Genomic DNA, 20,311 nt, shown 5'->3' on the forward strand with positions numbered 1-20,311 from the left:
GCTTCCAGTTCGACCTCTTCGGTGAGTGTTGCTTTAACTCAAATGATGAGGTAATTTTTGAAAACTATTATAATTTGCAGTTATTTAATTTACCAAATGATCTATGATCAAATTAATCTATGTAAAATGAATAATAGTTTTACGTTTTCGTTATTTTTTACCGTTTCATTGCTAACATCAGCTATCAGGTTCCCAGACCAATGCAAGCTAATCTTAGTAAAGTAACTTTTATCAGTGCTATCGTTATTCTGTATATTGTACGACATCACTAGCGTAAGGCAAACAAATTATAATGCAATTAAAATATTAATCTCATGTAATCCGTCATAGAACACGGATTTATGTTATAAGGTAAACAATACTTTTTCATCATTGACGCGAGGAAAACTATCCTAGACGTCGTTCTAGTGTTATGCTCAGCACACCATGATATAATTAGCCAAGCAACAATAAAACTTCCAATATACACAAATAGGCTGAATTAATATTACCTGTCGAGAAGAAAGCATGCAACGTTGGCGTTCTTTTTAAAATCGTTGCTCCTCATGAGCTCTTTCCATCTTGGAAAGGCCACTCCAATATTTACTTTTGTCTTGTTGATTTGCCCGTTGCGTTGCCGTCTTAATTCTCTTTTCCGCTTCCTTGGCGACTCTGATACATATCCCGCAATGTTAAGGTCCCCGACCCGGGTCGAATTCGGTAATCAATTCCGGGACGTGGTTGCTTTCACACAGAAGGCGACCCGGCAATGTTCCGGGAATATTGCGGGTCCGACGTGCAGTGTGAAAGGGGCTTAAGAGTGATCCTCCATCATCATATAGCAGCCTCAAGCAATCCCCCTCTTCACATTCGACACGGCGCCATCGAGTGTAAAAACGCGAAAAGCGAAGCTTGAATTTACGGGTATGTCCCTCTTTGGCAAATGTACTTTTAAGATGGAGGAGCAACATGGCGACCGCCATCCGAACCCTCACCCGTATGTATTTTCAATGGTATATTATAAAATTACGAGAATACTTTATTACTTGAAAGAAGTAAATATACATTAATGAGCACATATATTTTTGAAAGAACTAAGTGATTTTAGCTAAGAATAAACTAAAAAAGTTACACAGTGTAGCTTTAAAAATATTTAAATTTTTTGCTCCTGTATGTTTAATCTAAAGTGCAGTGGCTTTTTTGTGTTATATTGTATTTACTGTTAACAACCAACAAATACTCAAAGTTTAAATGTCCATATTAAAATATTTTATTTTACCAGGTGGTAACCCCCCCCCCCCCCCCCTCTTCCTGCTGTTTTCTCAGTCTTTCTTATTCCCATGATCCTCCTCTAACTCTCTCACTGACCCGTGGGTAACAGATTCCACTTGTGTCTGTCGAGTTGTCGTGGTAACACACAATGCCATGGCTCTCCGTCAGACATTCAGACTCAGTAAAAAGATCTAGTTCCTCTCACTGTATTAACTCATCAAACAGAACCGAGTCAGAACCTCATCAGACAGACTCAAGGGTGAAACGTGTCTGTAAATCACATTAGGGACCAAACGGGGAGGCTTTTCATCAGATGGAATCGTGCTTAAAATATATATATATATATGGTTCTGTCTTCTTTTTTTTCTTCTTTTTTTTAAACTTGATAGGTTGTTTGCAGCCTGTTTTACTTCAGTAAAAAAATATCAGATGAGGAACAAAATATAGGGCAGGATAGATTTGATCCATGAGGAATTGATTGTAAAACTGCATTTTCATTAACCAGGTGGTTGGTTTTGCAGAAAGCACTTTGTTTCAACAGGTTGGGCAAGAAAGTAAAATTAAGTGGAGAAAAACTCCAAAGAAAATGGGAAACAAAACAGAAAAAAAGCCTGAATAGAGACCAAAAACCAAAAAACCCAACGACAACAAAACCCACAGAAGATGTAGGATATCAAAGGACAAACTCAAGTTACTTGTTATAAGTTACCCTATCACTGATTGCAGGATATAATGCCTGCACTCCACTTCACCCACTACGGTTTCGGCCATTACAAATGGCTGCCCCTCAATTTGTGCCCTACTTAAAGAGATACTCCACTGCTTTTTCATATTAAATGTTATTCCCTTAACTAAACCGAGTTGATACACACCTCTCTCGTCTCAGTGCGTGCTCTTAATCGCTCTGATACGCGGTTATGATCTGATAGCATTTAGCTTAGCCCACTAAGCCCAGTTCATTCACTATGGTACCAACAGAGATCAAGTTATAGGCGACCAAACAGCTCAATGTTTCGCCTATTTCAATACAGTTACACGAATAGTTGAACGACCTAGTATGGTGACAAAAAAATAAAACGTGGCGTTTTTTTAAGCGGGTTAAAAAGGAGAACTATAATGTATTTCGCAACAGCACTTATGAGAGTACTTCGGCTCGGCGCAGTAAAAAGTCCCGGCTGAAAAATCCTCTCCCCCTATTGACAGAAATGAGAGCGGGAGGGAGAGATGTGAGGAAGGATTTTTCAGCCGGGAATTTTTACTGCGCAAAAAAGTCGAAGTTCTCTCAGAAGTGCTATTCCGATATACATTATAGTTCTCCTTTTTAATCCGCTTAGAAAAGCGCCACGTCATATTTTATGTCACCGTACTTGGTCGGTCAGATTACTTTTTAAAAGTAACTAGCAAAGAAACGCATTACTTTTAAAATGTACAGCAAAAATCGAGAGTAAGTGCAGAGGTTGTGTGTAAATATATGGTTATTGTAGTTTTAGAATAATTGTGAGCATTTATTCATCTCTTGTACAAATAAAATTCTGTATTCCTCAAAATGAACAAAATCAATCAAATGCAAAATCAGAATACTATGCAAACCTCTAATAATTAAATATTAAATAAAACAAATATTTTTGTGCATTTAATATCACTTTATGGACCAATGTACTTGCTGCTGACCTTCGATGATTCTATTAAACCATGGGCAAAAAGCTTCCGTATTTTTTAAGGAAGTAAAGCAATACTGTAATGCATTCATTTTTAAAGTAACTTTCCCCAACACAGCCCACAATGAATCGCAATAACGAGTGTACAACTTATGTACTGTACACTCATCGGCTGGAGAATACCCATGATGCACTGTGACTGTCGCGCTGAATGAATCCCCGTATCTGACCAGAAGATGGCGCTGCAGAGGAATCATCCACCCACCCATTTTCCAAACCACTGGTCCAATGTGGGTACAGCGTAATATCATACAGGTACACAGTCATTTTTATTTGATTATTAAATTGTTTAATTAAGGTTACAACATAGTATCCATGATCAAGTAAATCTTTTCATTACTACTGGAGCTGCCAGTTTGCTTAGTTTCAAATGATTATTAAACTGCAAGCATAAACTATGCAAAAAGTCCCTCACTCGTTTTCATTCACTCCTTCAAGCTCCACTTGAAGGAGTGAATGAAAGGAAGTGAGGGACTTTAGAGACTTTTTTTTAGACACTTAGTGGACTATATTAGTGGAGTAATGTAGGGAATAGTGCATGAGGGTATAGGGGGCAATTGCCCAAGTGTGTTCGACTGCATCCCTCAGTACTACAAACTACGACCCTACAACTGACGCCCTACACTTACTACAGGTTACGGCAATGAAATAGTCAATTAGCACCTCCCTCTAGAATCTTTGTTGAGGGCTGCATCCGAAAAACTAGGCAGCTGACTTGTTGCCTCGCTGCCTTAAGCCCAAAGTATACTTTTACACACATTTCCCGCTGTAAACCAATGGTGATTCGCAGTCTTTTTGCCACTGCGCGTCACCGCAGTCACTCCAGCTGATGGTAATGTCTTGTTGATATCCTCTGTACTTTGAAAGCTGTGCGGAGTGGACACGACTATACACGAGATGTGCCTGGATGCGGAAACTTAAAGGGTTACTTCAGCGATTAGCATATGGCTTTGTATCAGTAGAAACCCTGGAGTATATTCAAATGATTGTGCTTTCCCCCCTCATATCCCCCTGAGACAAGAGATTTATGCATTTTATTTCTGGAAAAATTCCTCCTATGATGCAAATTGACGATATTTGCATCATAGGAGGAATGTTTGGAATAAGGCTAAAGACTACAGCCAGCAGAGGGAGCCATTTCCGCATGTTTTGAACTCGCGCATGGGGGATGGAGCTCACACTCAGCTAGCAGGGAGAGCTCAGCAGGCTGCTACAGGCACTCATTTAAACGGATGCTAAGCAATGTAAGTGTTTTAACTTCTCAAATTAATTTCTATGAAAGTTAAGCTTGCAAAGGCATGAACTGAAAAGCGCCAGACTGAACTCGCGTTGTGAATGTATGCCGCGAGTGTAGTCGCGATTACCTCAGCTCTCATCACGAGCTCATTAGCTCATTTCTCTCTCTCTCCTGCAGTTAGTGCAGTGCTGTGATACTCGTGCGGCGACTCACTCATTATATTAAACAGACACGTTCAGGTTTTTAATTGTAGTGTCTTCAAGACTTCAACTCACAGTAATCCAGTAGGTGGCTTTTGAAATGGCCTAACAGGGCAGCGAAGCATTTTGGGAATTGTAGTCTTTCATCCCCATGAGACATTGTTATTTCATACTTTATAAGATTCAAAAGCAATATAAGTTAGCCTTACAAACAAACTTTTGCTTGTGTCTTTGTGGGAGGTTAAACTTGTAGGTCTAGTAGGAGGGTGGTTTGCAGTACAGCAGGACTTTTCTCACATTACTTCACTCTCTTGCTCACTCTTTATGTTGCTTTTAAATGCATTTTTATTTTATTAACCAGAATCTGTTCCAGTCCTTTCAAGTTACTAACCATATTATTTTAAAGGTGTCATGAACTGGCTTTAAAAAAAAAAAAGTATACTGTTGTCTGAGGTCAACTAATGACGTTTTTGAGGTTTTTACATTCAAAAACATCATAACTAATAATAATAATAATAATAATAATAATAATAATAATAATAATAATAATAATAATAGATTTTATTTATAATGCACTTTTCATTCCGAAGAATCTCAAAGTGCAACAAAGGGGGGGGGGGCAAATAACAACAAAAAAATGAATAACAAGTAAAAATATAGAATACTACAAACAATCAACCAACACAGAAAACAGAACAGAAACAGAGCTGATGGTGAACAGAAACAGAGCTGATGGTGAACAGAAAACAGCTGATGGTGAACAGAAACAGAGCTGATGGTGAACAGAAACAGAGCTGATGGTGAACAGAAACAGAGCTGATGGTGAACAGAAAACAGCTGATGGTGAACAGAAACAGAGCTGATGGTGAACAGAAACAGAGCTGATGGTGAACAGAAACAGAGCTGATGGTGAACAGAAACAGAGCTGATGGTGAACAGAAACAGAGCTGATGGTGAACAGAAACAGAGCTGATGGTGGACAGAAAACAGCTGATGGTGGAAGTCTCTGTTAGCTCCGCAGCACACTGTGGTCCACTCCATGTTTCAGATTTCTCCCAGCGGCAGTGTCCCGATGACATCGCCGAGGCACGACAGCTGAAGACCAGATGATGGGTCTTCTTCATGATGATTCAAACGATGGGGATCGCTGCAGCACCATGCAAGAGGCAGAACATTCCTCCGGGTACTTCTGTGGACACACCGGGGCCGGCGCAGATGTCGCTCCACGGTCGCAATGCAGGACGGAACAGCGGCGCAGCCGAGAAGCAGAACATCAACATCATGCCGGACGCCGACGACGAGAGCCCGGATGACGCTAGCCCGGTGCAAACTTCAGCCACCATGCAGCTTAAGCCCAAGGGAGACCACCAGTGAGCACCCGCGGCGAGAAACATAAAATGTCCTCCAAACCAGAAACCAACCGCAGCAATTCAAACGTAAACATTAGAGAAGCGGTTGAAAACGGCGAAACGACGAACAACGACCTCTCAGTGGCTGCCAGCAATCAGCAACAGTCCCAATTGTAGCTCTGACTGTTAGACTAGTCACAAACATAAGGAAATAAAATAAAATGTAAATCTAATAGTACATTAACATGATTTGTTGTGGGTGGAGAAGCGGCGAACAGACAACGCCAGCGTCCTCTCCCCCACGTTGCCTAGCAACCATAAACTAATAAGTAATAGGCTATTTTCTACACTGGTTTTGAGGCTCTCTCCTGAACGCTGGGTTCTGATGGGCGTGGTGCACTGGAGACTTGGAAGTAAACGCCCACTGCTAGGATTGGATAAGATTTGCATATTTAATGAGCTTTAGCTCCCATCAGAGGGAGGGATTGATTTGAAAGCGGCAACCGGAATGATTCTCTCACAGGGCAATCAAAACGTCTTTATCAAACAAACACAATCATTTATCTCACTATCATCCACCCGCGAACTGCAGACACATAAGCAGGCGCATGCTCTTCAAATATCAAGTCAAGCGAGAGAACATTAACAAAGCAGATCAAGAAATGAAGGTTATTTCACTATTTAAGATTCACCGGCCTGCCGACGGGCTTACGTTTTGGTCCGGAAAACACATGGGCTTTGCGAGCCCTGGCCCCTAACATCACATGTCCGATCTGATCTTTTCTGATCCCGAATCGCAATGAACCAACAAATAAAGGATTCTCCAGCCTGTGGCAGTGTGCTAAGGTATGTTCTGTTAGACACGGACACAATCAATACGATCTGTAACAATGCAATACTATCTCACATAAAAAACATGTTTTACTCACATAAGTGAGCTGCACCATTCCTATCGGATCCAATATAGAAGGCACAGCATTGTGTTTTAATCTCAATATGTCTGCAAATCCAGCCTGGTCTCATCCTTAATACGTAGGTATTAATACGTTACTTTCAAAGAGACTAAACGTACGTCTTAGTACGTTTGGAGAAGTGCTAAAATGTAAAATATAGACGTATTTGCAACATTTAAACGTAGTAATATTTCATTTTTACAGCTAAAAAACCTAAAATATTTACGAATCCATCATGAAATCTTTTTTTTTAAGAATACAAAACTTTATTCTGGTAAAAACATTTTTTTTGTTTTGTTATATCATAAAGATATCTATATAACTTCCCTTTGACCATTTTATTGATTAATCTACGATCCCTTAACACTACCCAAAACCTAAACCTACCAATTTAATACAGAATATAAAGAAAATAAAAGGTAAAACGTTGGAAAATGACGATTTTGGTAACAATATAGCATTAAAAAAAATATTTTGAACGGCTAATCCTACACTTACCCCTAAACCTACCCATTAGCATTTATTAAAACAACGTACTGTTATAAATCAAAGCATAACAGACAGACCAGTGTACTCACAATAATTTATTTATTGCAAAAATGTCAAAAGCGGTACCAAAAGTAGTTCAAATGAAGATGTGTTGCAGTCGCAGACCTCTCTGGTGGTATATAACGTTAATAGTTTTGTATGAGGTACAGAGCAGAATGTTAGCTATTAATCAATGAAAATAATAATCCGGCTTCTCTCCGTGAAGTTGCGCGTTTCCCATTTCAAATACAAATCGACTGAAACACGACATGTCAAAATCTGTGACGAAGCAGGCGAGAGCCAATGAGCGTTCGATGCCACTGCCGTAAATCATGTCGTAACGCTTCATGAGGGCGCGTTTTTTAAATTTGAATTTACGAGCGCGAGATTTGATGTTTGCCGTCGCGCTACTGACAGGAGATGAAGACTAATGGAGATGAAGATCACCGGGCTCAATTTTAGATTTGTTTCTCGCAAACATATGGATTCTAACGATTTGGATTACAGCAAACGAATAAAGTGTTGCGTTTTGTGAATTGATGTTGTGTTTTGGTGTATATTGTGATCGCCAGTTGCTGAATAGGAGAAAATGCCTTTTTATGTCTCACAGCAAACAACAAGCTAAATACTACAAAATGGTTGGCAAGAATGTTATTCATCTGACGGTTTTAAAATTCAGTCTTCTTTTAACATTATCTAGTCACCCGAAATGAGTTTGTAGTGATGTCACGAGAGCAAAATGTTATTTTATATTTCTGTTATTTTATATTAGGTTGATTAACTTAGTAAAATGCATTTAATAAATGTGACTGAAAACATGTATTGATGTGACTATTGGATATAAAATAAACAATATTAATGCCACGATTTATGGGAGCCGGTGGCTGGCTGCTTACACGTTAACAGATACGTCAATATTGTACATTTTAGTGCTGTTAATAAGTCAGTATTGTACGTTTTAATGTGTGTGAAAACGTTAGTAAATGTACTTGTAGTAGAATCACACTTTACGTAAAAATACTCACGTATTTTCATGAGATCACGTTGGCAAATCCAGTGTCGACCTGTATTTTGCTTACACACGATTATCTTGCTATCTTCAGCGTGTTTATTGCTTGTTTAGCTCCATGAGTCGGTGGGAGGGGCTACCGAAACAAGTAGGCGTGGCTATATAAGCAGGTGGGCGGGGTTACATTAGCAGGTGGGCGGGGATATATAAGCAGGTGGGCAGGGCTACAGTAGCAGTGTACACATTTATCTATAGAGGCGGTGTTTCACCCTTCTTTTACATTTTACTAATAAGGAAGTAAAATAAAATACAATTGATCATTTATTTTTCAGCTCCAAAACTTACAAGATGTCTTATATTACCATGACCTTTATATATCAAAGGCTCAAAGGAAAGCTGATTTCTCAATTCATCGCCCCTTTAAAAAACCGTTAAAGCTTTGTGTTCAGGACAGCATCTGTGCTACAGTCAAATAAACATGTTTGTTTTTCCATAGAGGGTGTGGGATGTTTTTTCAAACCCCACTGCTCAACACACACACACACACACACACACACACACACACCACTGCAGTCAGCTTATTCAAAAGCGGCCTTGTCTGCCCATCCTTTGCTTAGTTTAAAGACTTAAATATTTTATGAAACTCTGCCATCAGCATTTGGTTGGCAGGGGGCTTCTCACTCTTTTCACTGGATTCTGTTCTTTAGTCGATTCTCTCACCATCCTGTTCATCAGTATTTTATTTTATAACCTCTTTTGCTCTCTGTCAGTTGGTTTTCTATGAAAGCTTGCTTCTGCCACAGAATAAAACATTTTAAATGATAATTGCGACTATTTACCCCACAAGGGTAGGTTTACAACTTGCAATTCAGACTTTTCAGCGATATAAACTTACAGCAGCGAATTTATAAAGTCAGAATTGTGAAATATTAAGTCAGAATTGCGTGATAAAAGGTCGCAATTACCTTTTTATTTTTCTTATTCTGTGGCGGAAACTGAGAAAAACTGAATGCTCAGATGTTGCTTTCATAGATCATGAAACTCTCCTGGTGTCAGCGGATATGATTCTTCTTGAAGTAACAGATAAACAAAGCCATTGTCATATAGAAAGAATATGTTAGGTTGATGTGATTTTTTTCTGAGTTCATACTGACATCTGTGATTTTGATATTTCCTATCGGAGCAGATTCTGAGATGTTGGTTTCTTCTGGACCTCTAGTGAGCTTACTGTGGTCTGTGTTTGCAGGAGAAAAATCTGAGAAGCAGAAGACATGCTCATTTGTTCTCCATTTAATCTCCTTTTAGTACAAACAATTGAGATATCACAGAGATTTTGTTTATTATTTTATGTTTATAGATAAATATAAAGATAAACAGTCATTTTCTTTGTTTCTCTGCTCCATGATCATCCTCCTAATGGAGAAGCAAAAAATGCTCTACAATAATCATTCAACACAAAATAAAACCCTGAAAATACAATGTAATTCTTTATATACAGATGCTTACATTAGTTTATTTACGTACATTTGATAGTTATTAAGGCAATAAAGATTTGTGAGAAAAAGCAAAAGATTACAACTTAGATAAAATAATAATAATAATAATAATAATAAAAAAATACAACTTCAGGTCTCCAGGTCTGGAGCAAACAGAGAAAAAGAGCAAGAAAAGATGAAGCATGAGGAAGATGTTTCCTCAGTCCTTCACTGATCCCAGTTCAGCAGGAAGGCCTTCTGCTTTCCTCCACTGAGCGTTTCGCATCCGGAACCATTTCTGCAGGAACGAGAGAGACATTAGGAGATCCTCTAAAACATGTTCTAACAGAGGACAGAATAGGGCGGTCACAATATTACACTGTAAAAAACTCAGGCCTCCAATTGAACATGTTCTAGTGACTGATCACATCTAAATTTGTCAGTTGGCCGAATTGAATTTCTGTGAATTAAATTGCATCAATTCACAGATATTCAATTCGGCCAACTGACAAATTTAGATGTGATCAGTCACTAGAAAAATTTCAATTGGAGCCATTTTTTTTTTCCAGTGTAGTTTTTCACAATATGGTTATTATGGCCAAAATAATTCACAATATCGATATATTGCGATATCTATAGAAACCTTGGGGGGAAAGTTATCAAATTAATTTTTACTTTGTTTATTTAGTTTTACTTTTTTACCCAAAGAACATATTGGATACTGATAAACATTCATCTTTTTTGAAGCTTGCTATGAAATAACAAGAGAGACAATACTGTCAAGTTCAACAGTCGCCTATGATGAATAATTATTAACATCAAAACTGATACTTCAATCTGTTAACTCGTGTACCCGTATTTGAAGCTCTTTAACTCAAAGAAGTCATACAGTAATGTGAACCTAACAGCCCCAGATGAGACATGAAGTATTTCAAGTATATAATATATTTTACCGAGCTTAATAAATGTGGTCGCACAGTTTTTATAGATCAGTTTTAATTGTGTAAGGCCCCGTTCACACCGCAAGTCCTAATGCTCAGATCTGATTTTTTGCTCAGATCTGATTTTTTGTTTGGCTGTTCACATTACCTTTTAAAATGTGGCCTATATCTGATTCCAGTGTGAACTGTTTCAGGTTTCAAACTAACCCGCATGTGCAAAAGAACAATATCATCAGACGCAGCACGCTGTTGCACTAAAGTTCGGGAGGTTTTAGAGGAAGTAAGCATTTTCACTTTTATTTAAACATGTTTGTGTAATGGAAGCCATGACCTTAATGAGCAGGTGCTGAAGAGGAGAAGAAAGAAAAGAAGGAGAGCAAAATTGTCACCTTCTTTGGCACTGAAGCCATGTTTTTCTGTGTCCCTGTTCTTCCATTTCATGTGCTATTTTTTCAATAACGGAGCGGTTACGGTAGGATCCTTCTAGTTTAGCTTGAATTGAAGTATCTCCCCATATACTAATCAGGTCTAACACCTCACTCTCCCTCCGTTGTCTCGCTCCATCGCTGTTCTCCATATCTAGTCATGTTTTTAATGTTACTGTCTGTGTCTGTTGTGTCTAGGGTTAACTCGCCGGTGCATAATTGTGACAATGTCGACATAGATTGACGTAAAAGTCGCATCAAATCCGCTTTGGTTGTTCGCACTGCGGCCACATTTTAAAAAATCAGATCTGGGTCTGATTCAGGACCACATATGTATGTGGTGTAAATCTGATTTAAAAAAATCAGATCTGGGCTAGATTTGAGTGTTCACACTACCTCTGAAGAGGTCTGACCTGGTCGCTTGACCCCCAAAAAATCAGATTTGAAGTGCTACGAACAGGCTGTAGCGTTGGCCATGAGATCTGACTTTATTTTTCAAGTTTATATCTTACAAATCTGACTTTATTTCTCGCAATTCTGAGTTTATATCTCACAATTCTGACTTCATTTCTCAAAATGTGACTTTTGTCACAACTGACTTTTTTTTTAATCAAGACTGAGAGAAACACAGAAAAACAGTCAGAATTGATTTTTCTTTTTACATATTTATATTAATTGTAGCTTTTTTTTAAATAGAGTTTGTTTTCTGAACAAAATGTGATGGTTTTGCTTAGTTTTTTTTTTATATCTGTTTCTCAGAAGTTCTCAAACATGTTATTGTGCTCATGAGAAGAATTGTAGAGAAGTGAATGAGTGAACAAGATGGATGAATTTGGATACTATAATGTTTTATACTCCATGACATCAACTCCATGACATCACACACACACACACACACACACACACACACACACACACACACACAGACACACACACACACACACACACACCCTTAAGAGTATCCCAAATTAGATGATTTTCATAGAAACGGAGAGTTGCACAACATCTCCGACTGAGGTACAGCATTGCAACACACTTGCAAAACCGTCAGTGCTTTACAGAACAAACCACGACCGGGTATAAAAAGCATATATAAATTTCCCCTCCTCTGTAATATTATTCAGCAGAAGAAAAGAAAACAGGTTGTTTAAACACATGGAGAACTGCATTTCAGCAGAAATAAAGCAGCGCCGCTCATCTCCACCTCACAGCACTGAGGGTTTAAGGGTAGCGTGTGCAGCGTTTGACTCGGAGCCAAAAACTATCCACCCGCACCCATCACAAGCAAACCCTTACATTCATTCACACACACACATGCCTGTGTTAATACCCAACACAGCGAGCAGGCATGACCGGTTTACCTGTTCCTCATACCACACCTTTTGCGTTTTAGTCTTCTAATGCAAAGAGGTGATATCATTTCACCCCGAGCCAGGACAGAGTTTGTTATTCAAACCAGTTTTCCCCAGGTCATATTTGCCTAAGAAATAAAGCCATAGAGGAGGGACTGTGCTAAGCTACATGACTGAATATTTCATGCTGGCAATTTTGCACATTTCACACATTCTATTCCAATTTCAGAGTCAGAGCACCAGAAGCACTGCACGAGGTGACCTTCTTATCCCATTCAGGAAAAGCACATTTGGTCAATTATCATTTTCTTATAGCAATACGAAATTGGAACTCATTGCCCATTAAATTAAAAGACATACATACGTATTCCTCCTTTACTACACACCTTAAAAACTGGCTGTCCGACAATTATAACTGCACACATTAATCAGACAGATGGGATGTATTTGTGATGTGACATGGTCATGTTGCCTGCCTCAATGTTAGGTATTGTGTCTTAATGTGGCCTTTGTATGACTATACTGTATCCGAAATTTGTACTTTTTAAATGCATGACCTGCTTTTATGTCTTGGCAAATTGATGCTTCTTTGTTTGTGCTTGCCTCAAGTGTGTGTTCTTGTTTAGCCCTGTTGTAAATATAATTGTCATTTATTTTACCAGATGTACGCCTATTAACAACGGGCCGGGGACTACAGCTGGAAATTAGCCGTAGAGGCTAAAGCTGCTCTTTAAAAAAAAAAAAGGGACTGTCCACGTTATAATAAACCAATAAACTAAACTAAACTAAATTTTAAAAAACTGTGAATATATAGTAAAGTGTAGTTTATTCCTGTGATCAAAGCTGAATTTATCATCATTACTCCAGTCTTCAGTGTCACATGATCCTTCACTGATCACTCTCAGATGAGGATTTGATGATCAACACACATTTATGATTATTATCAGTGTTAAAAAAATCATATTTTTGTGGAAAATGTGATACAAAAACTGTACGGGATTCTTTCTATTTTTTGAATGGAATCTTTTGTGACATTATAAATGTCTTTACTGTCATTTTTGATCAATTTGATGCTTCCCCAACAAATAAAAGTACTCATTTCTTTAAAAACAAACAAACTTCTGAGTGGCAATGGGCATGTTTTAGCGAGAGAACATTCAAGTATTTAAGTGACTACATTCATTCACACACCCCTGAATCACTAAGCCTTTTCTATTGTGTGTGATGATATATCACAGAGGCGTTTTCACATTTTGTCTAAATGCACACGGTTTTTCACAATCATAGTGACAGGAACAGACCAGCCTCATGATGGAATGTGTTTCCAGTTAAATTCTGCCAAACTTCATGCTGTCAGCGCTGGAAGTGTTGCTCACAGGCTCTGAACTATCTATTAGATAAGTAGATGCATTACAGCACTACTAACTGCTCCATTACATCATGACTCCTGCGTGGGTTTGTCATTTGTCAACCAGACCCAATGTGTTTAAACGTGTCGACCCCATCCGTAAGAGGGAAGGCGCGTCCGGGTGGCCTATTGTGCTCCAACACTTTGTTTATGGTCAGTGTCAGCGGCGCTCCATTCACACAGCACAACTCTTCGGCTTTTAATGCTGTCGGTGTGTTATTTTGAGCTGCTGACAGCAAAACAGGAATGAAGACAATGCACAAGAGAAGCTTGCATCATGGTAATGTGGCTTAGTGCTGAAATATATCGTGTGTGTTAACTGAAAACTAGTAAGCTCACACACACCCCAGAAGGATTGATTCAGGAGTAATTAAGAGTTTTATCCTCCAGAGGGACTCCACCTGTCAAAATTGAGTCGCAAAATGAAGAACACCTGTCCGGAGGCGGCATTCGATTATTATTTACTTTAGCATTTATTGTTCTCATAAACTTTCCATGATCAAATAAAGGCTCATAAGCCACATGTCAAACCATATGTTGTTTGAACTAAATGGAGCAATGGTATTACTGTATTTTTCAACATCCACCAAGTTTTATTTTAAATATTGAGATTTAAATGCACAGCACAATGGTATATCATATTGCCAAAGGTAGGTGATTATTATGAAGTTTTCTTTTATTAAGATAATTGTGACTATGTATGACAAATATCTCTAATATTAAAGATAGATTTTTAAATTATTAAAACTAGTGCCATGCGCTTATCATCAATATGCTAATCCTATAGACAGACAGATGATAGATAGATAGATAGATAGATAGATAGATAGATAGATAGATAGATAGATAGACAGATAGACAGATAGATAGATAGATAGATAGATAGATAGATAGATAGATAGATAGATAGATAGATAGATAGATATAATGCAAAAGTCTAATTCGTATTATGCCAAAAATATATGAATATACATTGTTATGATCAATTAAAAGCATTTGAATAATACTATGATTAATAATAATGTTTATTACTACACTGATATTTATATATGTATTATCATATTAATATTAATATATATTATATTATTATTATTATCCACATATTAATTGATAATTATAATAGTTATCATTATTTCTAGACCACAGCTTTTTCTGCTTTAAAAGCGTCACAACCGAAACGCGAGCGCTCCAATTCGACCAATCAGAAAGACGCGGCAAATCCTGCAACGCGCCCAATCGACCAATCAACGTGACGCGTCACGCGGCTTCAATCGTTCTCTTTTTTCGCGTCGCGTCGACGGCGCTGTAGATGAGGATCTGCTGATAAACTCACCGCTGTCTCCTCCTCGCTCAGCCCGCACTCCGCCGCGATCAGCATCAGCGTGGTTTCGTCGGGATGTTTGCTGACCTTCGTGAAATTCTCCTCCAGAACTTTAATCTGATCGTCCGCTAAACGCATCCCGAACATCGCCATCGCGTTTCCACTCGCGCTCATGTTTCAGCTCCAAACGGACGAGTGGACTGGAAACACAAATCACAGCTCGACTGATGCAAATAAAGTCCAAAGTCTTTGGAAGAAAACGTCAGGCTTCAGGAGCAAATGCTGCGGAAAATGAACAAAACAAAGTCAGTGTGAGAGCCACAAACTCCAGTCCGCGGACGCGCGCGTAACGCCTCTTTTCAGTGACAGCCGCGAGCGCGTGTCCTGCTCTGACGGTGTCCAAACTCCATCTGCTCCGCTCGGACCGTTCACAGCATTATGTAATGCCCCCGGGTGACGTCACATCTGATCTGAAGCGTGAGCTCATGCAGTGTTTACCTGTAAAACATGCCCTAATCCCTTCACCAACTATATTTCATGACTACTTTTCAGACCATTAATACATTATTTTTATGACAACGTTTCTCCTATATGCATTAAAAAATCTCATTAAAAGCCAAAAATATATGTAATAATATTACCATAATGATTGTTTTTATTATTAATAAATTAATAATATGATTAATTATAATATTTATTTATTAATTTACTTTACGCATCATGTTAGTATTTGCTGTACTCCCTTCAAATTTAATTCACACTGGATTAATATTAAAAATCTGTAAAAAAAGAAAAAAATACTATAATGTTTTTAATATAATTACTAATATTTTTTACCATAAGGCTTCAGCTGATTTGAAGGCCGTTGGTAATCCCTTGAAGGGAATTCGTTTGCATGCCTTCTAGAAGCGATCTATGATGACGAATACACAGGTTGTGGTAGAGGAACGGTCGGACATGAAATCAGTACTCAGATGGGATCATGGACGGCGTGGAATTGGTAAAGATACCAGCTTTCCTTCAGGAAGTCTCTGGGGAGTGTTTGGTAACGGCGCAGACTGCGCGTCCCTGGATGTACCAGAAGATATCCTGAGCTATGATGGGCCACCAGAACCAATGACGTAAGAGCGGAAGAGTACGATAGACCTTCTGGGTGTCCAGACTGAGCACGGAGACGAATGAGCTGAGTCCACGATGGGGCAGATGATAGTTGGATGGTACGTAGAGGAGCCCCTCTGCACCTCCCGGTGGAGCAGGTTCAGAGAGATAAGCTTCAGCAATTTGCTCATCGATGGACCATTGGAATGGACTGATGATCATGGCTGGAGGGAGAATAGTTTCAGGAGAGATGCATACATGTTTTTGTGCTTTCCTGTGCCCCCTCATCACATCGAAACCTTCGTCATCAGTCTTGTTAACCCCACCCATCCTCTCTCTCCCACCACCTCTCCAAACTGCTAGCTACTGCCATAGTCCTGTGAACACCATCTGTCGTCTTCAGTCTCCTCCTCAGTCTTCTACTACTCCTACAGACCAGTCATCGTTTCCTGCCATCAGTCCCTCATCCTCACCGATCTTCAGGACATGACAGAGCATCTGCACTACAGTTCTTATCCCCAGGTTTGATATGAGGCCGTGAAATTGAATCGGGTAAAGAATAATACCCGTTGCGCTTGCTGTGGGTCCCGTCTCTTTGCTTCGCTCAGATATTCAAGATTTCTATAATCAGTGATGAAAAAGCGGTGATGCGCTCCCTCCAGCCAGTCTCTCCATTCTTCCAGAGCTAGCTTGATGGCGAGGAGCTCACAATTGCTGATGTTGAAGTTCTGCTCCGCCGGGGACAGCTTCTTGAAATAGAAGGCACATGGATGGAGTGGAGGATCCCTCTGCTACTGTGAGAGAAATGAAAGCTTTAGCGTAAGATTCAATGTTATGTCACGCGTAACTTTCAGACCTAACCAATCACATCATAATCCAGAGAGTATAAGAGACGCTCACTTAAAACATGTCCATCTTAGGTCACTTAAAACAGATGGTGACCTGAGTTCGCAGATGCTGACGCCGACAGTTACCTCCAACTTCCCCACCACCACCATGGTCCCCGTCTATACCTCCCGGGGGTCGGCTGTGCCCCTGCCTTCATCTTCAGTCAGGAAACGCAGAGTCCGTTACCCTCGAAACGGAAGCTGAGGACGGGCCTACGCCAAAGAACTCTAATTATCATACTTGCTAGCCTGGATGCCAGCCGAATTTTTTAGGTCAGGCAGTTCGGTCTGGCCTCGCTCCATAGAGGACTAATTATCTCCGAACACAAACTGTTCGGACCAATGAAATCATCAGGGCGGTTTTAGACGATGACGGACAGATGATCAACAGTAACGTAATCATCACGTCATCAAAGGGGCTTGGGTTATATTTGTTCGAATCCTAAACGGAGAGCTTGTGCATTCACCTTCACAATTTCTCTCAGAAATGATGATCATGTTGGGTAAGTACTCTGTGTATCATTATATGATTTTATTTTTTTACAACACTAGCAAAGATAATTTATTCCAGCGCGCGTGCAGACAGGGTTGCCAAATTTTAACAACAAAACCCACCAACTACTAGCCCTAAACAATAGCTTCTCGGGGGGTTCTCCGGGGGGAAAAAGGCGTTTGGGGGGTAAAATGTGTGTAATTTTGGTAAGGTTGCTGCTAAAATTCGCACTCATGGGTCTATATATCACATAATAGTCGCTTCAACCCGCGGCCATAGAAAACAACCGGCGGAAAAAAACGCGGACTTGGCAACACAGTGCAGTTGAGCTCTGTTGACATTTGACAATGCGTCGCTTCGTTGCTCTGATTGGCTGTAGGTCTGTCCAATTGAGGTCTTTCCTGGTTGGGTTGAAACACGCCCCATAATCACAGCCCAATGGAGCATCAGACTCATATTCTGACTAGAATTGACTATGACCACGTCAGGCTACATACTTGCTGGACTATCAATAAATGTGTTAATGTTTGCAATTCATCTGGCTTCCGAATCGTTCTGGTAGAACCGCTCTGACCCGGTAGAAGAGGCGTCAACCTTTATGATGAACGGGAGATCAGGATTGAGATGACTCAGGATCGGAGCAGTTTGAAGGCTTCTTTTAGTTGATGTAAGGCCTCTAGGGCAGATGGAGTCAAGGACTGAGACTTGGGCCAGCTCTTAAGTGACGAGGTGAGAGGTGAACTGAGCAGGCTGCAGTTGTTAATAAACAGGCAGTAGTACTTGGTGAATCCTAAGAAGTGCTTTAGCTCCTTATTAGTGACTGGTCGAGGCCAGTTCCAAATGGTTTCCACCTTCCTCTGGTCCATCTACATGCCCTGTCGGTCGATGACATATTCCAGAAAGTGTACGGAGGTGGTATGAAACTCACACTTCTCCAGCTTGAGATATAACAAAGGCGGTCTTCCGCTCATCCAGAGAAAGTGGATAGCTGTACTTTACCATTTGGGAGTTAAGGGGACGGTAGTCAATGCACAGCCTTTCGCTTCCATCCTTCTTGGCTAGGAAGAAGCAGCTTGAAGTGGCAGAGGATGTAGAAGCTCTGATGAAACCTTATTGAAGTGCCTCCTGGATGTACTCCTCCATGGCCTTCTGCTCCGGGATGGACAGCGGATAAACTCTGCCTTTGGGCCTAGTAGGTTGATTACACACTCCCATGGCTGGTGTGGTGATCGTTGTGTTGCCAACTGCTTACTGAATAGTTAATTCGTTTTAGTTATTTGATGCTAAACAAACGGGAGCGTGACATTATGATTGACAGCTTCTCTGATTGAAGTCACTGAGGCACTAATGGACATTTTTCAGGAAGTTCGGGAGGAGATTAGAGCTTTAATTTCTACATTTCCATAACTGTTTATTTCACAAAATGTTGTTGATTAGGCGGGAGTGTGGGCAGGACCTTGATATCACGGCTCCACTTCTCATTCATTACTGCACAGACTCGAGACACAAGATGTCAGCTCCACTCACATCAACAGAAGAGAGTGAAGGTGCATCGTCCATCTTTTTTTTACAGTCAATGGGTCTGATTAAACAGACGAGCTACTGGAGCTCAAACTGCTCAAGAAGTTAATGCTGGTTCTGATAGAAAGGTGTCAGAATACACAGTTCATCTCAGTTTGTTTTGTATGGGGCTGCATAGACCCGTCAGGGTGCCCATGCTGACCCCTTTCCACCGCCGAAAGCGCCAACAGTGGCACGTGAGGATCAGAACCGGACCACGGAGCAATGGAAGAAGGTGGCCTGGTCTGATGGCAAAGGTGTTGACTTGGCCTCCAAATTCCCCAGATCTCAATCCAATCGAGCATCTGTGGGATGTGCTGAACAAACAAGTCCGACATTTTTTTCAGGTATCAGTGAAACCCAGGTGAAGGACTTTGAGTTTGCTTGCTCGTGTGTTATGTGAAACTCGTACGGGCTGTCAGCAATTTGATCTAATTGTATGAAAACAGACATGCATCTGTTCATATGTTCTTCTTGAATCTCTCTCCCATCGCAGACACTACATATGGAGTCAAATCGTGGAAGATTTTAGGGAGCTGGTTCTGTTTGCAGTCAGTGATGGGAACGCTGCAGTTTACAGCACATGTGTTGTGTTTGTTCATGTCATCCTGAACTGTGAAACTTCACAAGAATGCTGAGCGGTGAGTTCTCTGAATACAGAAACATCCGTCTGTCATGAACAGAAAACACACATCTGTTGCAGAGAGGCCTGCGGGTGTTTTTCAAAGAAGATTTCAATGGAGGAGAGGAAATATAGGGCCACAGATATCCAGACTCCCACAGAGAGACCACTGACTCTCTGGACTGATTATAAATCACTTTACATATGCAACCCCTATAAGCCTCAATTAGGTGTCAAGTCAACTTTATATAGTGCTTTTTACAATGCTGATTGTTTCAAAGCAGCTTCACAGTGTTAACAGGAAAGATAATGCAGCAGAATTTGATGTCATCAGCTCATTTCAATTATCATACAGTGTGGGCAGATCAGTAATATAGTTCATATTATTAATTTAGTTTACTAATTAGATTCATCGGATATTTAGTTGAAAATGACACACACACACACACACACACACACACACACACACACACACACACACACA

At 40.0% G+C, this 20,311-nt stretch overlaps 1 protein-coding gene across 1 annotated transcript; it reads right to left on the reverse strand.

Moving 5' to 3' along the window:
• Positions 1–9,520: 9,520 nt before the first annotated feature.
• hopx (HOP homeobox) lies at positions 9,521–15,591 on the reverse strand. Its single transcript, XM_067456687.1, has 2 exons — positions 15,180–15,591; positions 9,521–10,018 (listed from the first exon to the last, which is right to left on the reverse strand). Exons 1-2 carry the CDS (start codon positions 15,339–15,341, stop codon positions 9,941–9,943), a joined length of 240 nt encoding a protein of 79 aa, XP_067312788.1. The 5' UTR covers positions 15,342–15,591; the 3' UTR covers positions 9,521–9,940.
• Between the last annotated feature and the right edge of the window lie 4,720 nt (positions 15,592–20,311).

The sequence above is a fragment of the Pseudorasbora parva genome, chromosome 11 (assembly GCF_024679245.1).
Source record: "Pseudorasbora parva isolate DD20220531a chromosome 11, ASM2467924v1, whole genome shotgun sequence".
Taxonomy (NCBI): Eukaryota; Metazoa; Chordata; class Actinopteri; order Cypriniformes; family Gobionidae; genus Pseudorasbora; species Pseudorasbora parva.